The 20391-nt window shown below is 33.6% G+C and overlaps 1 protein-coding gene across 6 annotated transcripts in view; it reads left to right on the top strand.

Annotated features, from left to right (window-relative positions):
- The window catches only part of SPDYA (speedy/RINGO cell cycle regulator family member A), a 32753-nt gene that overhangs the window by 9377 nt on the left and 2985 nt on the right, over window positions 1–20391 (top strand). For 2 of the 6 annotated variants that reach the window (XM_032845847.1, XM_032845848.1), the window contains exons 4-6: window positions 1084–1169; window positions 5937–6108; window positions 15835–16129. In XM_032845847.1, the coding sequence (XP_032701738.1) occupies window positions 1084–1169; window positions 5937–6108; window positions 15835–16129 (553 nt within the window). Of the gene's footprint in view, window positions 1–1083; window positions 1170–5936; window positions 6109–15834; window positions 16130–18967; window positions 19036–19831; window positions 19950–20391 lie in introns of those variants that run through there. The other 4 variants (XM_032845851.1, XM_032845853.1, XM_032845852.1 and 1 more) reach the window with 4 other exon arrangements.

The raw sequence follows: 20391 nt of genomic DNA, 5'->3' as shown, positions 1-20391 counted from the left end.
ATAAAATATCTATGTAGATGTGCATGTGGAGTTGTTGAGTTTTCAACAGTAAGTGCATTACAGTAATTAAAGTTGCTGGACAGCAGGCGGCGGTGCTTTTAAAGTAACTAACTGGCATACTGTATCAACACTATTTCGAGTTCTCTACTGAAAGTACCTTGAAAATTTGGAATAACCTTTGTAGTCAATCCTATGAAGATAGGATAAATAGGTATTTTATGAGAGGGAATCTAATACATCAGTACTATAAGTTTTTAATTTGGATAGATAGGACCTGGCATAGTGTCCTAATACCAGCCTAGATACTTCTTTCTAATAACAAAGTTAAAACGCTGTTTTCCAATGAAAATAGAGCCATGTATTCTAATTTCTGGTTAGAAGTTATTTTTAAAAGGTTATTTTAAAAAGTGAGTATATGAAATTGCTAAGAGAGTAGATCCTGTGTTTTTAACAAAAAGGAAAAAAGATATATGAGGTGACGGATGTGTTGATTAACTTGACTTTGGTATTCATTTCACATTGTATATGTATATCAAATCATCACATTGTAAACTTTAAATATATACAACTTTGTCAGTTATACCTCAGTTTAAAAATTGCCACCCTTCGATCAGTCATTCAGTCAACCAATAAATAAAAAGTATGGATGTCTACAGTTAAGGAGTCAGGAAAAAGTTTTTGTATAGATACATGCATCAAGCCAATGTGGCAACATACTAACGATTGGTGAATCTATGCAAAGGATATATGGTTATTTGTTTTATTATTATTTCAACTTCTCTATGGATTTGAGATTTAAGGTAGGAAAAAATTGGCTTTTAGTTCACAAAATATTGGCAATAATAAAATTCAGGAGTTCTTCCTAATCTTAATCATGATAAATGGTTCAGAACTATTTCTCACCATGTACATGGACTACAGGAATCAAAAAGTAAGGACCCAAATAAGTAAGGAGTTCTGTAATAAAAATAAGTCATGCTTTATTGTTTTTAGCTTATTACTCATCTCAAAGATAACTATTTTAAAGCCATTTTACTTATGAAAGCAAAACATTAATATTAACTTTTACTTTTTTCCTTATAGTATCTTTTGGCTATGACCTTTGTTTATTTCAAGAGAGCTAAATTTACTATAAATGAGCATACCAGGATAAATTTCTTTATTGCTCTGTAAGTATGCTTTCTACTAAGTGATTTTTGTGGTTCTTATTTGTAATATATGTGATACCTTATTTAAAACACGCTATTTTGGGGCAGTAGCTGGCTTGGTTGATAGAACATGCAATTTTTGATCTCTGGGTTGTGAGTTTGGGCACCACATTGGGCATAGAGCCTACTTAAAGAAATAAGTAAATAAAGTTAACATTGTAACTCATAAAAAATAAACAGAGGCTTTTTAAAACCTGATATATATCTTTGAACAGGCCCTTTATATATAGAAGACATACTTTTTTACTTTAATAGGATATTTTTATGTTTTTTTCACTGATCTTATCCTGCTAGATGCCTAAGTATTCCACTTAAGTTTGTTTTTTACCTTTTACGTTTTTCAGAGTGCTCCATATAAATTATCCCAAATTTTCCTCTTTTGGATTTAGTTATGTTTTAAAAACAAAAATAGTCTCTTTGAAATTTCCAGTAAATTTATAGTTAAAATCATCATCATTGTCCTTTTACATTAAACAGCTTGTGGAAATGCTGTAGACCTACTAATTGTAGATTTAGGTCTATAACATAGAAGTTATTCATATCTGATACCTTTAGAAATGACTTAACTCTTTTACTTAAGACACTGAACTTTGACCAAGGAATATGGTTTGTTTTCCAGTTCTTCCATTGACTTTGTATTAGACAGTTCATACTAACTTTGTAGTCTATTAAATGGTTTTAATAACATGGCTTTCTGATCTATAGGTCAGAATTCTACTAGAAGCAATGTAATTTAAGAAAATCAATCTCAATCTCAAAACGTTTTCTACCCACTACCTAGATATAATACTACAGTTGGAAATGTGTGATATAATTAAAAGGACTTAACTAGGGAACTACATATGAATACTTAAGGTGAATAGCACAACTGTTAGCACTGATGAGTGAGTTTTAACTCAAAGTCTTTAACTCAGACTCAAAGTGTGAATAGGACTTGAAGAAACTGATCTCTTCTTGTGTTCAAAAGACATACTTCCCCAAGCGTGAGGAAAAATGAACTCTGTAACATTTGGTGATGCTTGCTAAATTGTGGGAATATAATAGTACTAGCTAATACTGAATATTATATGCAAGATATCCCAAAATGTTTTTTATAAGCTCCTTGAATCTTCTCTATGAAATACATTATTTAGTTATCTTCATTTTACAGATAGGGAAGTTGAGACTTAGGAAGATAAGTACTTTCCAATCTCACAAAAGTAGTAGTGGCAGAGCTCAGGTGCAAATTCAGGTGTAACTTGCCAGTGACCAAATTCAGTGATTAGCTACTGTTTACATATCTCTTTAGTATTATATCTGTATGTTGATGCAATATCTATTTTGTAGTTTTTCCCCACCTGAAAATTAAAAGCAAACCAGAAGAAGCTTTAGTTTTAATTCTTACCAGATTCCTGAAATTGGATTTGTTTGATGTTTTAGTAATCTTATAACCAGTAAAGCGCTGTGTCAGTTTACACTATGTAGTAGTATATGCAGTTGCATTTTATGTTGCATAATAAGTTCCATGTTAAAAATAACATGGATTATTAATTTCCATTTTGTATCTAATCATAATTTGTGTATAGCCTGACTTAATAGTTCTCAGTAAATATTTTCTCAGTTAGCCACAGTTCTAACTCGAGTTCTTTTCCCTTCTATGTATTCTAACAGCACTCTGAACTTTTATTGTCATGATTCCATATTCTCTTGTACAGTTATTTGTTTCATACTTAGTTGCCTCTTTTACTTGACTATAGGCTTCTTAAAGTCAAGGAATGTGTATCTTTTTTTTTGCATCCTTAACATATGAATGTTCTTAATTCTTTATTTGGATAAACATAATTAACTATTATACCAAAAAAAAAAAAAATCTACTTCAAATTAGAAGACAACTTACATATATACAATACAGATATTTTATCATATGAGCCTGAAAAATTGTTACTCTAGAATAGAATTACAATGTAGTCAGGATTTCATAGAACCATAGTACATTATAGATAGTCTGTGTTTTGCTTAGTCAATAAGCATGAAAGAGGCCAACCACTGGCTTCTATCTACCCTTGAATAAGAACTGTCAGGGATACTAAAGTAAGGAATTACTTTATGTAATTTCAGAGGACATGTTTTGACTCATATAACTGAATGGGTTTAACAATGAGGTGCTTTATGTTAAGGTAATATATGTACAATTTTTTAAGGGAGGATAAAGTAATATGTTGGTGAATTTTATATTAATATAACTAAATTGAATATGCATATACTTTTTTTGAAGGACATAAGTGGATATACAATTAAAAGTAAGTCTTCCTCATATCTCAAGACCTTAGTATCCTTCCTCAAGGATAATTAACATTTTATATGTATCTGTCTAGAAATAATTTTCTATACATGAACCAGTGTATATATCACCCAAATAGAAGTGTACTATGTACTGCTGTGCCTTTTGGAAATCTCTGATGTGAAATATCTACAAAAGGAGTGTATGATAAAGTGTATATATGTGTGTATGTTAAAAGAAAAAGCAAAACAAATACTCACGTACCCATGACTCAAGAAGAGAACATTGCAGAATCTTAGAAGCTCCCAGTGCAGTTTCCCAGATAGAGCCCCCTTCCTTCCACAGGTAGTAATTTTCTTGATTTTCTTTATTCTATGTATAAACCTCTAAATAATATATTGTTTAGTTTTTCCTAACTACAATGACTATGTAGAGTAGTCATGTTTTCTGTTCTTCTGTAACTTCCTTCTTTTGCTTTAGGATTTTGATAATATGATTTTAATACTGATATGAGTAGTCCTGGTTCATTCATTTTGGCTGCAGAATGATACTCTATTGTTGCTTTTATATTTGATTTTTTTTTTTTACTATCTTGTCTTTATGTCCCACTTTTTCTGTTTCTTCTTTCCACTCCATTTTTACCTTCTTTTTGATTGAGATTTTTAAAATTTTTACTTTTTGATACCTTTTGTCCTCTACTTGTTAGGAAATTATGCAGCCTATATCTGTTCTTTTAACAGTTATCCCAGTTACTTATTTTTTTTTTAACTTGCTAGATTACTGGTTTATTATAAAAGGATGTAACTCAGGAACAGCCAGATGGAAGAGATGCATAGGGCAGGGTATGGAAAAAGGGCATGGAGCTTCCATACCCTCTCAGCACATCTGATTTCCACATGTTCATCTACCAGGAAGTTCTATCCCATTTATTTTTAATCAAGAACATTAAGTATTTTAACTCCAGTCACCCCCTTCTCAACTTATATTCTCTTGTTTTGCAATTCTGTACTTCTACATAAAGCCCTCCAAAACCTTAGAGACATTATTGTTGTTGTTGTTGTTGTTGTTGTTGTTGTTGTTTTATACACTGAATATTTGTTTACATTAACCCACATGCTTACATCTTTGCTTACTATTCCTTCTTGCATCTCAAACGTTCCACTTGGGATCATTTGTCTTCCTTTCTTACTGCTTTTAAGAACTTTTTTTCCTTTGGTGTTTGTCTATTTCAGTATCTTCACACTTCAGGGTCTGTTTCAGTTTATGGTGCCTTGTTTTCTTACGTATTTTGTAATTAACTTTCTTGGAAAGTCATCTATGGGGTTTTCATTGTTTCCAGTGAGAAATCTCTGTCCTTATCTCTGTTTCTGTGTTATCTAACATGTCTTTTTTGTTTGTTTGTTTGTTTGTTTGACTGCTTTTAAGATTTTCTCTTTATCACTGGTTCTGAACAATTTGATTATGATGTGCATTGTTGTAATTTTCTTCATATTTTGTGCTTTGGGGTTCATTGAGCTTATTAATATTTTATAGCTTTCATCAAATCCCAAATTTTTCAAGCCATTTCTTCAAATTTTTTTTTTGTCCAGCCAGTACCCTTAGGGACTCCAGTTTCACCTCTATTATTTTTATTTCTTTTTCTGTGTGTGTCCATTTTGGATAGTTTATATTGCTGTCTTCAGTGCACAGATCTTTTCTTCTTCAATATTTAGTCTGTCAGTCCCACTCTATGTATTTTTCATTGTACATATAGTTTTCATCTCTAGAAGTACAATGAATGTGTCTCCTTATCTTTTTGAACATCTGGAATAAATATAACTGCTTTCATGTCCTTGTCTGTTTAATGTCTATTATTTCTAACATGTATCAGTTTTGACTGATGATTCTTTTTATTATGGGTCATGTTTTCCTGCTTCTGTGCATGCCTGATCACCCTCAAGTATTTAAGATGATACAGATTCCCATATGTGTATAAGGAATCTACCTGGGTGTGGGGAAGAACATAACAAAAGATTAGAGGGAACAGTGCCCTACATTTACCCAGGGCTGAAAATAGTGCCTGTTCCCACCAGCCAAAATAAACTCATGATTCACAGGGTATTGAGTATAATACTCAGGAATGTCTTGCCTCAGTAGCGGGGAATAATTAGTCCCAGTCTGAACATTGCTCCAGATCCACCTAACAAATCATAAAAGTAAGACATGAAAGGATCAGACTGTTTCCAACTAACTTAACTGCATCCCAGAACAAAGCTCAAGATTTATAGGAATACAAAAATATGCAGAACTCAAGAAGGTAAAATTCACTCTATTTCTATTTTTGACCTACATTTCTTTAATTATGAGTAAGGTTGAATGTCTTTTATGTGTTTAGACGTGATTGTGTGTATGTCTGTCTGTCCATCTGTGAACTGCCTGTTCATGTCCTTTTCTCATTTATTTTTTGAGTTGTTGGTCTTTTTTGTTAGGTATCTGGCTAATACAGTTGAAGAAGATGAAGAAGAATCCAAATATGAAATTTTTCCATGGGCTTTAGGGAAAAACTGGAGAAAATTGTTCCCTAATTTCTTAAAGTTAAGGGACCAGCTCTGGGATAGAATTGACTATAGGGCTATTGTAAGCAGGCGATGCTGTGAGGAGGTAAGATTTTTTAAGTACTTTATATATGTAATCTCAGTTTTCTCTTTATGTAATTTCCCTTGTTTTGTTTTTTAATGTGCTTCTAATATTTCATTTTTCATATATGTAAGAGTAGACTGTTAACCCTGATGGTTACCATGAGTACAACTTGTATATTACAATGTTGATGTTTTAATTTTATACCACAATAATTAAAAATTGTCATTTGTTTTTCAGAGCAGCCTACTTCTGTAGTAAGTATTTTTGTTTGTGTTTCTGTAGTCTAAAAGATCACAAATATATGGGAAAGAGCAGTGTGCACATTCCAAAATATGTTAATAACATTTGGAGCTGAATAATAGTTTCCATTAAATAAAGTTTGTGAAATTTCAAGTTCCCAAGATTGAAATGCAAACTGCATGGTCTAAAATTTTTAAAAATTTAAATATGTTAAAAATCATACCTCTTTTCACGTAGAATAATACATAAAGTACGTTTCTTTGGTGCCAGATTCTATTAAGATAAAACAGAAAGATACTAAAAATTAAATGATGGGTTATTTTGGGAAGCAAAAGCAAAAATGAACTATTGGGACTTGAACAAGATAAAAAGATTTTGCACAGCAAAGAAGATAGTCAACAAAACCAAAAGACAGCCGACAGAATGGGAAAAGATATTTGCAAATGTCTTATCAGATAAAGGGTTAGTATTCAAAATCTATAAAGAACTTAATAAAACTCAACACCCAAAGAACAAATAAATAATCCAGTCAAGAAATGGGTAGAAGATATGAACAGACATTTCTTCAAAGAAGATATAAAAATGGCCAACGGACACATGAAAAAAATGCTGTCAACATCACCCAGCATCAGGGAAATACAAATCAAAACTATAATGAGATACTACCTCACACCACTCAGAATGTCTAAAATTAAGAAGTCAGGAAACAACAAATATTGGTGAAGATGTGGGAAAAGGGGACCCCTCTTATAGTGCTGGTGGGAATACAAGCTGGTGCAGCCACTCTAGCAAACAATGTAATTAAAAAGTTAAAAATAGAGCTACCCTATGATCCAGCAATTGTACTACTAGGTATTTACCCAAAAGATACAAACATAGTGATCCAAAGAGTTACCTGCAACCCAATGTTTGTAGCAGCACTGTCCGCAATAGCCAAACTATGGAAAGAGCCCAGATATCCATCAACAGAGGAATGGATAAAGAAGATGTGGTATGGATATATGTACACATATATACATACACATATACATACAATGGAATATTACTCAGCCATCAAAAAGATGAAATCTTATTATTTACAATGACATGAGTAGAGCTAGAAGGTATTACACTAAGCAAAATAGGTCAATCAGAGAAAGACAATTATCATGATTTCACTCATATGTGGAGTTTAAGAAACAAAACAGGATCATAGGGGGAGGGAGGGAAAAATAAAACAAGATGAAACTAGAGAGGGAGACAAAAGAAAAACCATAAGAGACTCAACTATTGGAACCAAACAGGGTTGCCGGTGGGGGTGGGCCAGAGGTATAACTGGGGGATGGGCATTAAAGAGGGCAGGTGATATAATGAGCACTGGGTGTTATATATAACTGATGAATCACTGAACTCTACCTCTGAAACTAATAATATATGTTAATTAATTGAATTTAAATAAAATTTTTAAAATAAAAACAAAAGATGGGTTATTTTATCTAACATTCTGTTTTCACTAAAGAAAAGAGTTAATGTTTCAAACTAAAGAATATTCTAGAGTAGAAAATTAAATGGAAGGCAGTGATCATTGTAAACCTATACTAGTTCAGTGAAGTTTGGTAAATGTGAATTAGATAATGTTATAATGAAATGAAGTCATATCCAGTTAAATGATGATAGGCCAAAAGAGTCAATTAATGGATTAGTATCAAACTTCAGGGACTATTTTGGAGGTGCATCATAGAACTCTTTCCAGAATTAACTTTCTTAATTATATTAATGAGATGAAGATATTAGAAAGCAAGCATAATTATGGATCAGACTAAGGATTGTTGAATGTTGGGGGAAATGAAAGGATTCAAAAATAACCAAGAAGACTGAGTAGCAGGCCAAGTTTTTTCAGAATTGAATTCAAAAGAAAAACATGAAAAATCAGGTGTATGTACCTTCGCCATATTATTGGATCCTCACTAAAGGATTTAAACAATTACAGAGCATTAAAAGAGTCCTATATTGCTGTTTTTTATCACTACCTCCCTAGAGGATAAATTGTGCACCTGTGCCATTGTGGACATGATAGTAGGCCTTATTTGAACACTCTGATTTTTCCAAAGTAAACAAGTCCCATGGTATACCCAGCTAAGAGCATGGAGTGGGTACCAGAGGCAAGAGGCTGGGCTAGGTAATGCTCACCTCATGGCAGATTGCCCACCCGCTCCTAAGAACGACTTGCATTATAACTGCAGCAACTTAATTTACATGATTAGAGCTGGGGTTATTTCAGTTGCTGGCATCAGAGTGTTAAACAGCCAGAGAATGGTATGGCTTAATGGTGTATATGTAAAAGACTAAAAAGTTTTGGATCACTGTAAACTCAGTTGTGTAAATGAGATTTACAGAAAAGTTTAGTCTCTCAAGGCTTCAACACTGACAACAGATCTTTTCCCTAAATCTAGATGTGCATATCAAATTCCCTATCTATATTTCATTGTCTAGTAGATACCTCAGACTTAACATGCTGAAAATCCAGTTTCTGATTCCCCCACATAGACCTCCAAACTTAACTCCTCCTACAAGCTTCCACATGTTAATAAATGGCCACTTCATCATTCTAGTTGTTCAGTCCAAAAAAAAAAGTGTTGTCCTTCACTTCCAACATCCATACCTTAAGAAAATAATCTAGCATCCTACCATTTCTCACCTCCTCTACCACTAAGCCCTACTTTTTTCCCTCTTGCCTCAGTTATTGCCATAACCTTCCAAGTAGTCTCTCTTATAATCTTCCTCTCCTGTAGTCTATTTTCATACACCAGCCCGACTAAATCTTTTAGAACCAAGTCAAATCATGACTCCTCTACTCAAAATCCTCCAGAGGCTTCCCATCTCACATAAAGTAAAAGGCAAAACCCTTATCATGGTTCTACCTGGTATGCCAACTCTCTTACCTCTTTACTTCATCTCACTTCCCTCCAACTACACTGGTTTCCTTGCCATTCTTTAAACACAACAAGGACATTCCAAGCTCAGGATTTTTTTTTTTTTAGGATTTTTTTTAATTTGGAATACTTTTCCCCCAGATATCCGTGTACTTCGCTTCCTCCTTCATTCAAGACTCTACTTAAATATCATCTCAGAGAAACCTTTCCTTACCACCCTCTATCTAGTAGTATCTCCTGAAATGAAATAAAATTGAAGAGTCCAGAAATAAACCTTCACTTTTATGGTCAATTGAATTTTGACAAAGGTACCAAGAAAATTCAATGGGGAAACAATAGTCTTTTCAACAAATGGTGCTGGGACAACTGGATATCCACATGCAAATGAATGCAGTTGGACCTCTATTTCACATCATATATAAAAGCTAACTCAAAATGGATCAAAGACCCAAATATAAGAACTAAAAATTATAAAGCTTTTAAAAGAAGGTGTAGTGATAAATCTTCATTATCTTGCATTAGTTTTCTTAGAGATGATACCAAAAGTGCAAGCAACAAAAGAAAATAGAGATCATCATCAAAATTAAAAATTTTTGTCTTTCAAAGAACACCATAAAGAAAGTGAAGAGACAAGTCACAAAGTAGGGGAAAATTTTTGCCAATTATCTATCTAATAAGGGATTGTATCTAGAATTTATAAAGAGCCCGAACAACTCAACAATAAAAAGACAACTCAACTTTTAAAAGGGCAAGGATCCAAAAAGGCTTTTTGAAAGAAGATATACAAATAGGCAAAAAAGTACATGGAAAGATGCTCAACATCATTAACCATCAAGGAAGCATAAAATCAAAACCACAAGGAGATATCACTTCACAACCCCTAGGATGGCTATCATGAAAAAGACAAATAGAACAAGTGTTGTAAGGATATGGAGAAAATGGAACACTCATACATTTCTGGTGGGAATTTAAAATAGTGTGGTTGTTTCGGAAAACAGTGTGGCAGTTTCTCAAAAGACTAAACAAAGGGTTACCATACAACACAGCAATTCCAGTCCTAGTTATATACACACAAAAGAAATGAAAGCTATGTCCACACAATAACTTGTACATGAATATTCATAGCATTATATAAAAGTCAAAAAGTGAAACCTCAAATGTCCATCAACAAATGAATGGATAAACAATATTATATATCTATACAATGATATATCACTTGGCAAGTGAAAGGAATGAAGTAGTGATATGTGTTAAAACATGAATGAACCCTGAAAACATTATGCTAAATGAAAGAAGCCAGTCACGAAGGACCACATACTGTATGATTCCATTTCGCTGAACTGTCTAAAATAAACAAAGCCAAAGATAAAGTAGATGAGAGGTTGCCAGAGGCTGAGGGGAGGGAAAAATGGGGTGTGATTTCTTTTTTTACGGAGTGATGAAAATATTCTAAAATTGACTGTGGTAATGGTTGTACAACTCTGAATATACTAAAAGCCATTGTATTCTTTAAGTGGGTGAATTGTATGGTATTTGAGTTATAGCTCAATAAAGCTGCTAAAATAACAAGTGGTACCTCCCACTATTCCTCTGTATTTCTTTTCCCAGTTTTCTTCATAGCACGTAACCATCATATAATATATTCTGTTTCACCTATCTTGCTAATGTCTATTTACCCTTGCTAGAATATAAATTCCAAGAGGGCATGACCTTTATTTTCTTATTGTACTCCCCAGTCCCTAGAACAGTGTGTGGCATATAGTTGGTACTCAGTAAATACTGCTGACTGACAAAGTGAATGGAATGTAAAGCTTGCGATTCTTTTTCATACATTCTTATCTGTGTAGTAGAAAAACAAGAAACTATAAAAGTTCTTCACTGGGCTGATTTAGCACTGCCTATTACAACAGGGGCACATAGATAGGGTTTCTTACGGCTATTTCAACTAGGTCCAGTTGAATCATGGTGGTATATAGGAAAGGAAATTACCTGGACTTTATCCTGTTCTCTTAACTATTCATTTAACAGCTAAGTTAGGAGTAAGACTCAAGTTCAGTGTTGTGGGGGTTGTTATCAAGAAGTATTATATCATTCTTGCCCTGAGGTTTGATGCATTAAAGTGGCAAGACATGTTGTTAGAAATTTAGTTAAGTATTCTATGCATTTGTTAATGAGAGCCAGGTATGGACATTACTGCCAACCCGTTTCTTTAGTCTCATCCTAAAGTAAACCCAAGTTATGATAGTATTTACAAACTGGCTTACAATAATTTACATCTGCATTATGCTGTACAAATTCATAAATATTTTCATATAAATTCTTTTTTTTAAAGATTTTTATTTATTTATTTGACAGAGAGAGATCACAAGTAGGCAGAGAGGCAGGCAGAGAGAGAGGAAGAAGAAGGCTCCCCGCCAAGCAGAGAGTTCGATGCGGGGCTCGATCCCAGGACCCCAAGATCACGACTCGAGCCGAAGGCAGAGGCTTTAACCTACCGAGCCACCCAGGCGCCCCTCATACAAATTCTTATCCTCACAAAAATATCTGTGAGGGTTGTAGAATTCTCATTTGACATCTGATGAAACTGAGGACTGAGGAGGTTGAGGTTTACTCAAGATCATATGTCAGTTGAGTGGCAAACCGAGAACTTCACATTTAATGACTTCCCAGTGTTGTTTTCTCTGACAGCTAGCTTCCCGCTGCTTATATTGGTTAATTTGGAAAACACATTTATGGCTATTGTGTTATTTTATCTCAGGAATTAAATAGCATTTTTAAAAAGGACTGAAGTAGCATAAGTATTCTCTCCCATTTCTCTGATGAAGAAACTAGGGCTTAAAAGGATTGTAACTTGTCCATGGTCATTCATTTAGTAAGTGGTAGTGCCAGCTAGTACTTAAATTTGACACTCTTCCCATTATAAACCACTATCAAAAAACTTATTTCCTCCTTTCAGATAGTATAAATTTTTTAATTCATATCTCTCTCTCTCTCTTTTTTTTTTTTTTACCTTGGTTGTTGCAAAGAAGCTAAGAGCCAAGTTGTATACCTAACTACATTAATTCTATCAATCTTTACTATGGGCATGTCTGCTTGCTCCCTTTAGCCAAAGTTTTCCTTTTGGGTCCTAGTTTAATGATTTTTCTTTTTTCCTTTTTTTTTTTTTTTTTTTACTTTTTGTCAGCTGCCTCAAATCCTTTTTTGGAAAGAGATGAGATATGATTGAAAAATATATGTAGGGCTTCTTCAGAAAAGAGTAAAGACAACTTCCCTATTTATTCTGATCTTATTATCATTTTACAATCAGTTTAACTTTTTGGAGATCAGCTCCTCTGAGGTGGAAATTATTTAGGTTGATGATAGCTTAATTTCTAGATTTGTTCATAGATTATGGAATATGCCAATCTGATGAGAATGAGATTCCAATTCCAGTCAGTTTATGCATGATGGAAGGTGGCAGTTTTATCAAGAGGAAACTTTTCTCTGTTCTTCTTATGTTGTGATATATTCTGTCCTAGATGGCACAGTATCATCAGAACTGATATGTCTGTCCGCTACTATTTGATTCCAGACTAGAATTTAGAAAGTAGAGATGTGATATAAACAGAGTTTTGAACAAAATCCAGTGACTATATGTAGCAGAGACCCAATATAGGGAAGGTACTAGAAACTGTTAAACTTGCTGTAGTTCAGGAAGAAAGGTATAAACCTACTGCTAAAGATAGTGATGCCAAAGAGAAGTCAATTAAGAAATTATACTTGTCACTACTCGGTGACCAGTTGAATATAGGGCCCACGGGAGAGTGAGATTTCAGAGTTATAAATCCATAGAACAGAAAGGGTGATGGGTTCCATAATGGAAATAGGAATCACAAGAGAAAGAAACTGGTTTATTGGGAAAATAAGGAATTTGGTATTAGACATATGAATTCAAGGTGATATTTGGATAATCAATTTGAATGGTTAACACATATGAGTAAAGTATGAGTCATCACATATAAGTGATTTTTAAAGCTTGGTAGAGTAGATAAGAGATCAAGGTAAATGTAATGTTAATATTTTGGGGGCACTTGTCAGGTACTGTTTTAGGTACTGCATGTATGTTAACTCTCACAACAATTCTTACAGCTAGCTAGATAACCCTAGAAGAGGAAACTGAGCCACAGAGGAGCTAAATGACTTCTCTAAGTTTATACAGTTAGTCAAGCAGCACACTAGTATTCAAACCTAAGCAGTCTGATTCCAGAGTCAGTGTTTTTAACACCTACACTATACTATCTTTTGAGATCACCGAGAAGTAGAATATATAGAGAAAAACAGGACCAAGTATTAAATTTTGGAACACCCATCAAAGACACACACACACACACAAAATCACTAAGAATGACAGAACAGTAAAGTAAAAACTAGGGTAACATTTATAGTAGCTCAAGTGCTATTAATGTATTAATGCTTCAGAGAAGTTACTTTCATAAATCACAGAATTTGAGGACTGTAAATGACCTGTTTTCTCATTATACAAAAGACACCTGTAGCCTAGATTATGTAATTTGCCCAAGGTCATAGAACTAATAAAATTAAGACTAAAATCCTGCTTTCTTGACCCTCTTACAGTTTTCCTGGCAATTTGCTGTTATCACAATAATATTCTAATATTTGTATGTATAAAATACGTGCAAACATATTTAAAAGTATACAAGTATGTGTGCATGCATTTTTCTGGCTGAGGGAATGATACCTAGTTTGTTATACAAAGAATGGTTTGCTAAACCTATTTTGTGCCCTTTGCTTCCTATTTTTCTCTGCTCTTCTCACTAGAGTTTGCTATAGGATTCTTTAAAAAATTATGTTGTTGGAAGTTTATAATGTCAGTGGCTTCTAATTCTTAATTATTTTCATCTATCAATAAGAAATATACAATGACTACATAATATTGTGTGGAAGGCATTTTTTTGATAGAGAGGTGTATGAGACTAGTCCTGCCCAGAGGGCTTTCAGTAGATTGGTTATATTCATAAAAAGATATATCTGAGTACTAGACACATGCTTAAAGTCCTAATGTAGTATTAACAATAAAACAATACGATCTAAAAACTGGAGTTTTTAGAAAGGTGGGACTTATGCTCAGCATTGAAGGAAAAGCAATACTAAGACAAAAGGGAGAGGACATTCCAAAAATGGGAAATATAGATGTACAAGTGTTGAGGAAGAAATAGATAAACCTAGTTTTATATTGTTATGGAAATACTGTTGAATTAATATTTTTACATCTACTTTATTACATGTTTGTTGAAAACTTTTTTGAAGGATTTAAGAAATGGATTATAAAATAAATTCAATCCTAAAATATACTTTAAAAATTAGCATAGCTAGCATTCTTTATGCCATTATTTGGGGGGAGGCCACAAGTACCCTGTTTTCTAAGTGGACTGGTCTCAATCTGGGGGTTTTAAGGTTTTCATTTTTAACAACAAAAGCTTCCTTTCTTTCCAAGCGATATTTTATACACAATCCCTAAATTGAGGTTCTCCGCTTGATTGGTGTTCCCATCGCACATCCTGGGACCTCTAATACAGTCTATGAAAACCCAGAGCTCCTGAAACAAGTTGAAAATCACTGGTTTAGGCATTAATAAGGCACTGCCTAATTAACAAATTCTAAAATTGTCATTTACTTTGATCATTGATAACTGTAACTGAACAATTTTGCTTAGAAATAACATTCTAACACCCTGCTTAGAAATTTTAGACACCAAGTGGTCAAAATATGTAGGTATGTCTCCCTACTTTGACTTCTTAAATGATGATCATTTGCCAGCTGCTTACTATGTGATAAGGATTTTACACATATCTAACCCCCCTATGAGGCAGATAGTATCCTCATTTTAAATATGAAGAAATTGAGCCTCAGAAAGGTTAAGTAACTTGCCCAATACTGCCAACAACTTAGCAAGTGGCAGAGCCAGGTTAAGGAACTAAGTCCATCCTGACTCAAATGTCAGTATTTTATCTAGCCTTGAAGAATAATGCCCAACACGTAGCAACGAATATTAAGTGTTTTATAATTAATTCCTCATCTAATTCTTGCAAATCCCTCTAAAGGAGACTCTATTATTCTCTCCATATTACAGATAAGGAAACTGAGGAACAGAGAATATGTCCATTTTCTTATTCACCATTTCCCTTGCCATAATTGCAAACATATTAAGATTAGCCTAACATACATAGTTAGAAAACTTAACAATGTTATTTTCAACCAAGTATATTCCAAAGTTAAGAATTACATCTTGTTTTGGACTAACTGTATTATCTATCCCAAACTTAGAATATTCAGAACTGAAAAACTGGAAGGTTGAAATATTTGAAATAACTTAAGTACTTTGTATTATCTTAAGGATCCTAGCAGTGAGATCACTTTTAGGTAAAACTGTCTTATCTGGAGATGCTGCCGCCTTTTTTTTTTTTTTTTTAACATCAAATAATTTAGGTTTTTAGATCTAGTTTTAAAGACAGCTGCCTGTGAGTCATATTTTTGTACTTAATTTTACCAAATTTTAAAGTCTTATAAAATTCTAAAAGAAAGCTTTCCATCGTAGGTTATGGCTATTGCTCCAACCCATTATATATGGCAACGGGAACGCTCTGTGCATCACAGTGGAGCTGTTAGAAACTACAACAGAGATGAAGTTCAACTGCCCAGGGGACCTAGTGCCACACCAGTAGATTGTTCACTCTGTGGTAAAAAAGGAAGATATGTTAGACTGGGATTGTCTTCATCATCTTCATCCAGTGATACAGTAGAGGTGTTGGAGAAACATTCTCAGGAATCACACAACTCCTTCTCAATGGACATAGTAGTCGATCCTTCTCGAGCTTATAGCTATTCTCAAGGTATGATTTAGTACTATGTCAGAATTAGATTTATGTAAGTTATTAACAAATCCAAGTTATTTATTGACCTGTGGTCGGTCCTTACAGGCAGGGATACATAATAATTTTATATACTAGAACAATGAGTTAAATTAGTGTTGAAAGTCTTCTCCTTTTCAGTTTCTTTTTGTCTTGTGTCCATATCTGTTTTTGTAGTAGCTTACCTACACTAAAAGATTTTTATTGTGACTTATGTTAAATTGAAGCCTAATATACTATGAGTCTCAAGTATTTTGAAGTATTAAGTATTTGAAGAGCCTGAATCATTTTCTTTGAAATGTTTTATTCAATATAAGTTTCAAAAAAAATAAATTTATTTGTAATCTCACCAGCTTTATCAGTGATTAAGTATGGGTTTTCTGCTATACACTTTTTTAAATTGAGTAATTGATATATAATATTGTATTAGTTTTAGGTGTACAACGTAATGATTTGACATACTGTGAAATGATTACCACAATAAGTTAAAGTCTATCATCACACATAGTTTAATTATTTTTTTTTTGTGATGGGAATTTATATACTCTCTTAGTAACCTTCAAATATGCAATACAATGTTGTGAACAATAGTCAACCATGTTGCTCATTGCATCCCAAGATTGATTTATAACTGGAAGTTTGGATCTCTTGACCACTTCATCCATTTTGCCCACTGTGCATCCCCACCTCTGGCAAACACCCATCTATTCTCTGTATCTGTGAGTTCATTTTTTTGTTTTGCTTTGTTTTTAGATTCCACATATAAGTGAGATCACACATTTTTTTCCGTCTAAAGTATTTCACTTAGCATAATGCCCTCAAGGTCATCCATGTTGTCACAGATGGCAGGACTTCCTTATTTTTTATGGATGAATGATATTCCATTCCAATATTATATGGCTGAATGATAGTCTACACAAACCCACACACATACACACATTTTCTTTATCCATTCATCAGCAGATGAACACTTAGGTTTTTCCACGTTTTGACTGTTGCCAAGTGCTACAACAAACAAGGGGGTGCAGATATCTTCTTGAGATAGCGATTTTGTTTTCTTAGGAGAGATACCTAGATGTGGAATTGGTGGATCATATGGTAGTTCTAATTTTAATTTTTTGAGGAAACTCTATGCTGTTTTTCCATAGTGGCTGTAGCAATTAATATTACCACCAACAGTGTACATGGGTTCCCTTTTCTCCAAATCCTCACCAACACTTGTTATTTCTTATCTTTTTGATAATAGCCATTCTAACAAGTATGAAATGATCTCTCATTGTGGTTTTGATTTGCATTTCCCTGATAATTGGTGATGTCGAACACCTTTTTGTGTAACTGTTGGCTTATATGTCTTCTTAGGAAAAAAAAAGTCTGTTCATTGGCTCTGCCCATTTTGTAATTGTGGTTTTTTTTTCCCCTCTTGAGTTGTAGGAGTTCTTTATATATTTTGGACATGAACCCCTTATCAAATATATGACTTGTAAATATTTTCTCCCATCCATAGGCTGCTTTTTCTTTTTGTGGATGGTTTTCTTTGCTGTACAGAAGCTTTTTAATTTGATGTAATCCCGCGATTTATTTTTGTTTTGTTACCTTTGCTTTTAGTGTGAAGTCCAAAAAGCCATTGGCAAGATGAATGTCTCCCATTTTGTTCTAGTTTTATGGTTTCAGGTCTTACATTCAAGTCCTTAATCTATTGTGAGTTGATTTTTTGTGCATGGTATAATTTTTCTTTTGCGTGTGACTACAGTTTTCCAAACACCATTTATTGAAGAAACTATCTGTTCCCACTTCTTGGTTCTTTTGTCATAAATTAATTAACCATATATGCATGAGTTTATTTCTGGGCTCTCTATACTGTTCCATTTCTCTGTGGGTCAGTTTTATGCAAATACCATCCTATTTTTATCATTATAGTTCTATAATACTATACACTTTTCTATCTTCTATTTTTAAAAAGTTAGAAGCATACTATATCTAGGCTTGCTTTTTTTCACTTTATCATAAAGCATTTCCCCATATCATTAGTCTTAGGAAACCTGACTTTTAATCGTGACATGGTATAAGTATCATAATATATTTGCACATTTCATTTTTGTTGGGATTTATATGACTTTGAACAATGGTACCTTAATTAGAATATAACCATATAAACTAGAAATACTTTTATTCAATCACACCATAATTTTCATTCAAATTATATTTATAAAGGTAGAGTATTTCTGACACTTCTCAGTTCTCATTAATACTCTACTAGCAGTGATCCCTTTTACTTCTTATAAAGCCCTTCTAGATTTTCACCCATGTAAGATATAAGACTGAGATTTCTTATGGTTCTTCCTAAACTCTATAATGAGACCTGTATTATTTCAAAATATCACATATTTATTTTTGTTGTATCCTTATGAGATTAACAGTGGCTACTGAAGTTTTATTAAAAGAGAAACTAAACTCTTAAGACTCTTCAAGGTAGGAATCACATCTCAGTCATTGTTCCATTCTCTGGCCTTAGTAATCACTAAACAAATTTGACTGACTGTCTAGTCTCTTCCCTTCCAACACCTCCAAGCATAATTTTTATTGGTTCACTTGTATCTGAAGGTAAGTAGGATATACCATAGGCTAAATTATAAGATAAAAATTGCCTTTTAGCATTCTTCCCCTCTATCCCAGCAACTTTTACCTGTACTCTTTGACTCTTGTAAGATTTACTAGATGTTTAAAATGTTCCAGGCAATGTGTTAAAACATTTTGTATTGATAATCTCACTTAATGTTCACAGCCAACCCTATGATAAATACTATTATCTCTACTTTGCAGATAAGGAGACTGAGGCTTAGAGAGGTTAAATCATTTGCCCAAAGTGGTGGAGCGACAATTGAACCCAGGTCTGTCTGACTCGAGACTACAGCCTGAATTCCTTTTATGCTCTACTGCCCCCTTTGATGAAATCCTTTGATGAAATCTTTTCATCTTTGGTGGTGAAAATAAGCTGCCACAGAAGTCTTTTAGTAGACTACTAAGAACTAAGGAGATGGTGAAAGTACTAAGAACCAAGTTCCTGATGAAAGATTGTATGGAGTGAATTGGGAGAAAATTCTAGGCTCAATTTGAACAGATATTTATAGAAAGCAGAACACGAGTAGTTATGGTTTACTTAGACTAGATATCAAGAGTAGTAACACTATATTTTAGGCTTTGTATCTCAACAGGAAAGCACAGTGCACCCGGGGAAGAAGGGGCTCTGCCAGTCAGTTTGCTTTGAAAAAAAGAGCATGACTTTGAGGGACTGTGGATGAGAAGTGGAACACCTAAGGAAGTTATAAATGAAACTATGCTTTTATCCTATCCCTGGTTTAGGATATATACAGATCCTGTACAGGAAGGAACAAGTATTTACTCAATCTTCTTTTGTTCAGAGTATTAAAGTTAAATGTAAAACTTTTGTTTCAGGATGACAGAGGGTAGACAAAACAGAGAAAAATACTTGATCGTACATACCCTTGACCAGTAAACATATACATTCATTTTCCCTCAGTAGGTATAATTCGAAATGAGCTTTTTGGGGGTGTGGGGGCATTAAGGGTAACACAATCTTATCGGGAGCAGTGGTCAGTCTCTTATTGCCTCAGCAGCTGCTGATTCCCAGTAGTGACCTCTGCTAGCAAAATTTTCTTCCTTCAGTCTATATGAGGTGGTTGGAATCACCTAATGGTTTGCAGTTGCAGAAAACTCAATTCATCATTCTACAAGAGACACAAAGAGCCGATGCGCTACTTCAGACTTTTGTGCTAAAATATAGCAGTAGATGCTTATCAATGCTTCTGTCTTCAGACACAAGCAAGCAACTTCTTGCTTTTCAGGTAAAAACCCGTTTTTTTGCCTTTAAAAATTTCTCTCAGAACATGTTCAAAAAACAAGTTTTATATAAACATGCTTACGACATTTATTAGGAACAAAACAGTTGTCATTTTGACAAGGTTGGGAGATAAATGAGGCATTCCTTACGAATTTATATACCTCACAATCACCAATCATGTATATTATAAAGGTAGTCTCATTTAACATTGAACACCCCACTCAAGAAATCTTTAAGTGGCATCATGACACACTTTTTAGTGACAAACTCAGAAAAGTCACAGCTGTAAGGTAAAACAACAGCAACAACAAAAACAGCAAGATGGCTCCCAGTTCTATCTGAATATATAGCCTATTTTTACACTAAATGACACGTTCTCTTTACC

Source organism: Lontra canadensis, unplaced genomic scaffold (assembly GCF_010015895.1).
Source record: "Lontra canadensis isolate GAN:19392208 unplaced genomic scaffold, GSC_riverotter_1.0 scaffold170, whole genome shotgun sequence".
Taxonomy (NCBI): Eukaryota; Metazoa; Chordata; class Mammalia; order Carnivora; family Mustelidae; genus Lontra; species Lontra canadensis.
The sequence above is the reverse complement of the archived record's forward strand: the minus strand, read 5'-3'. Positions and strand labels throughout refer to the sequence as shown.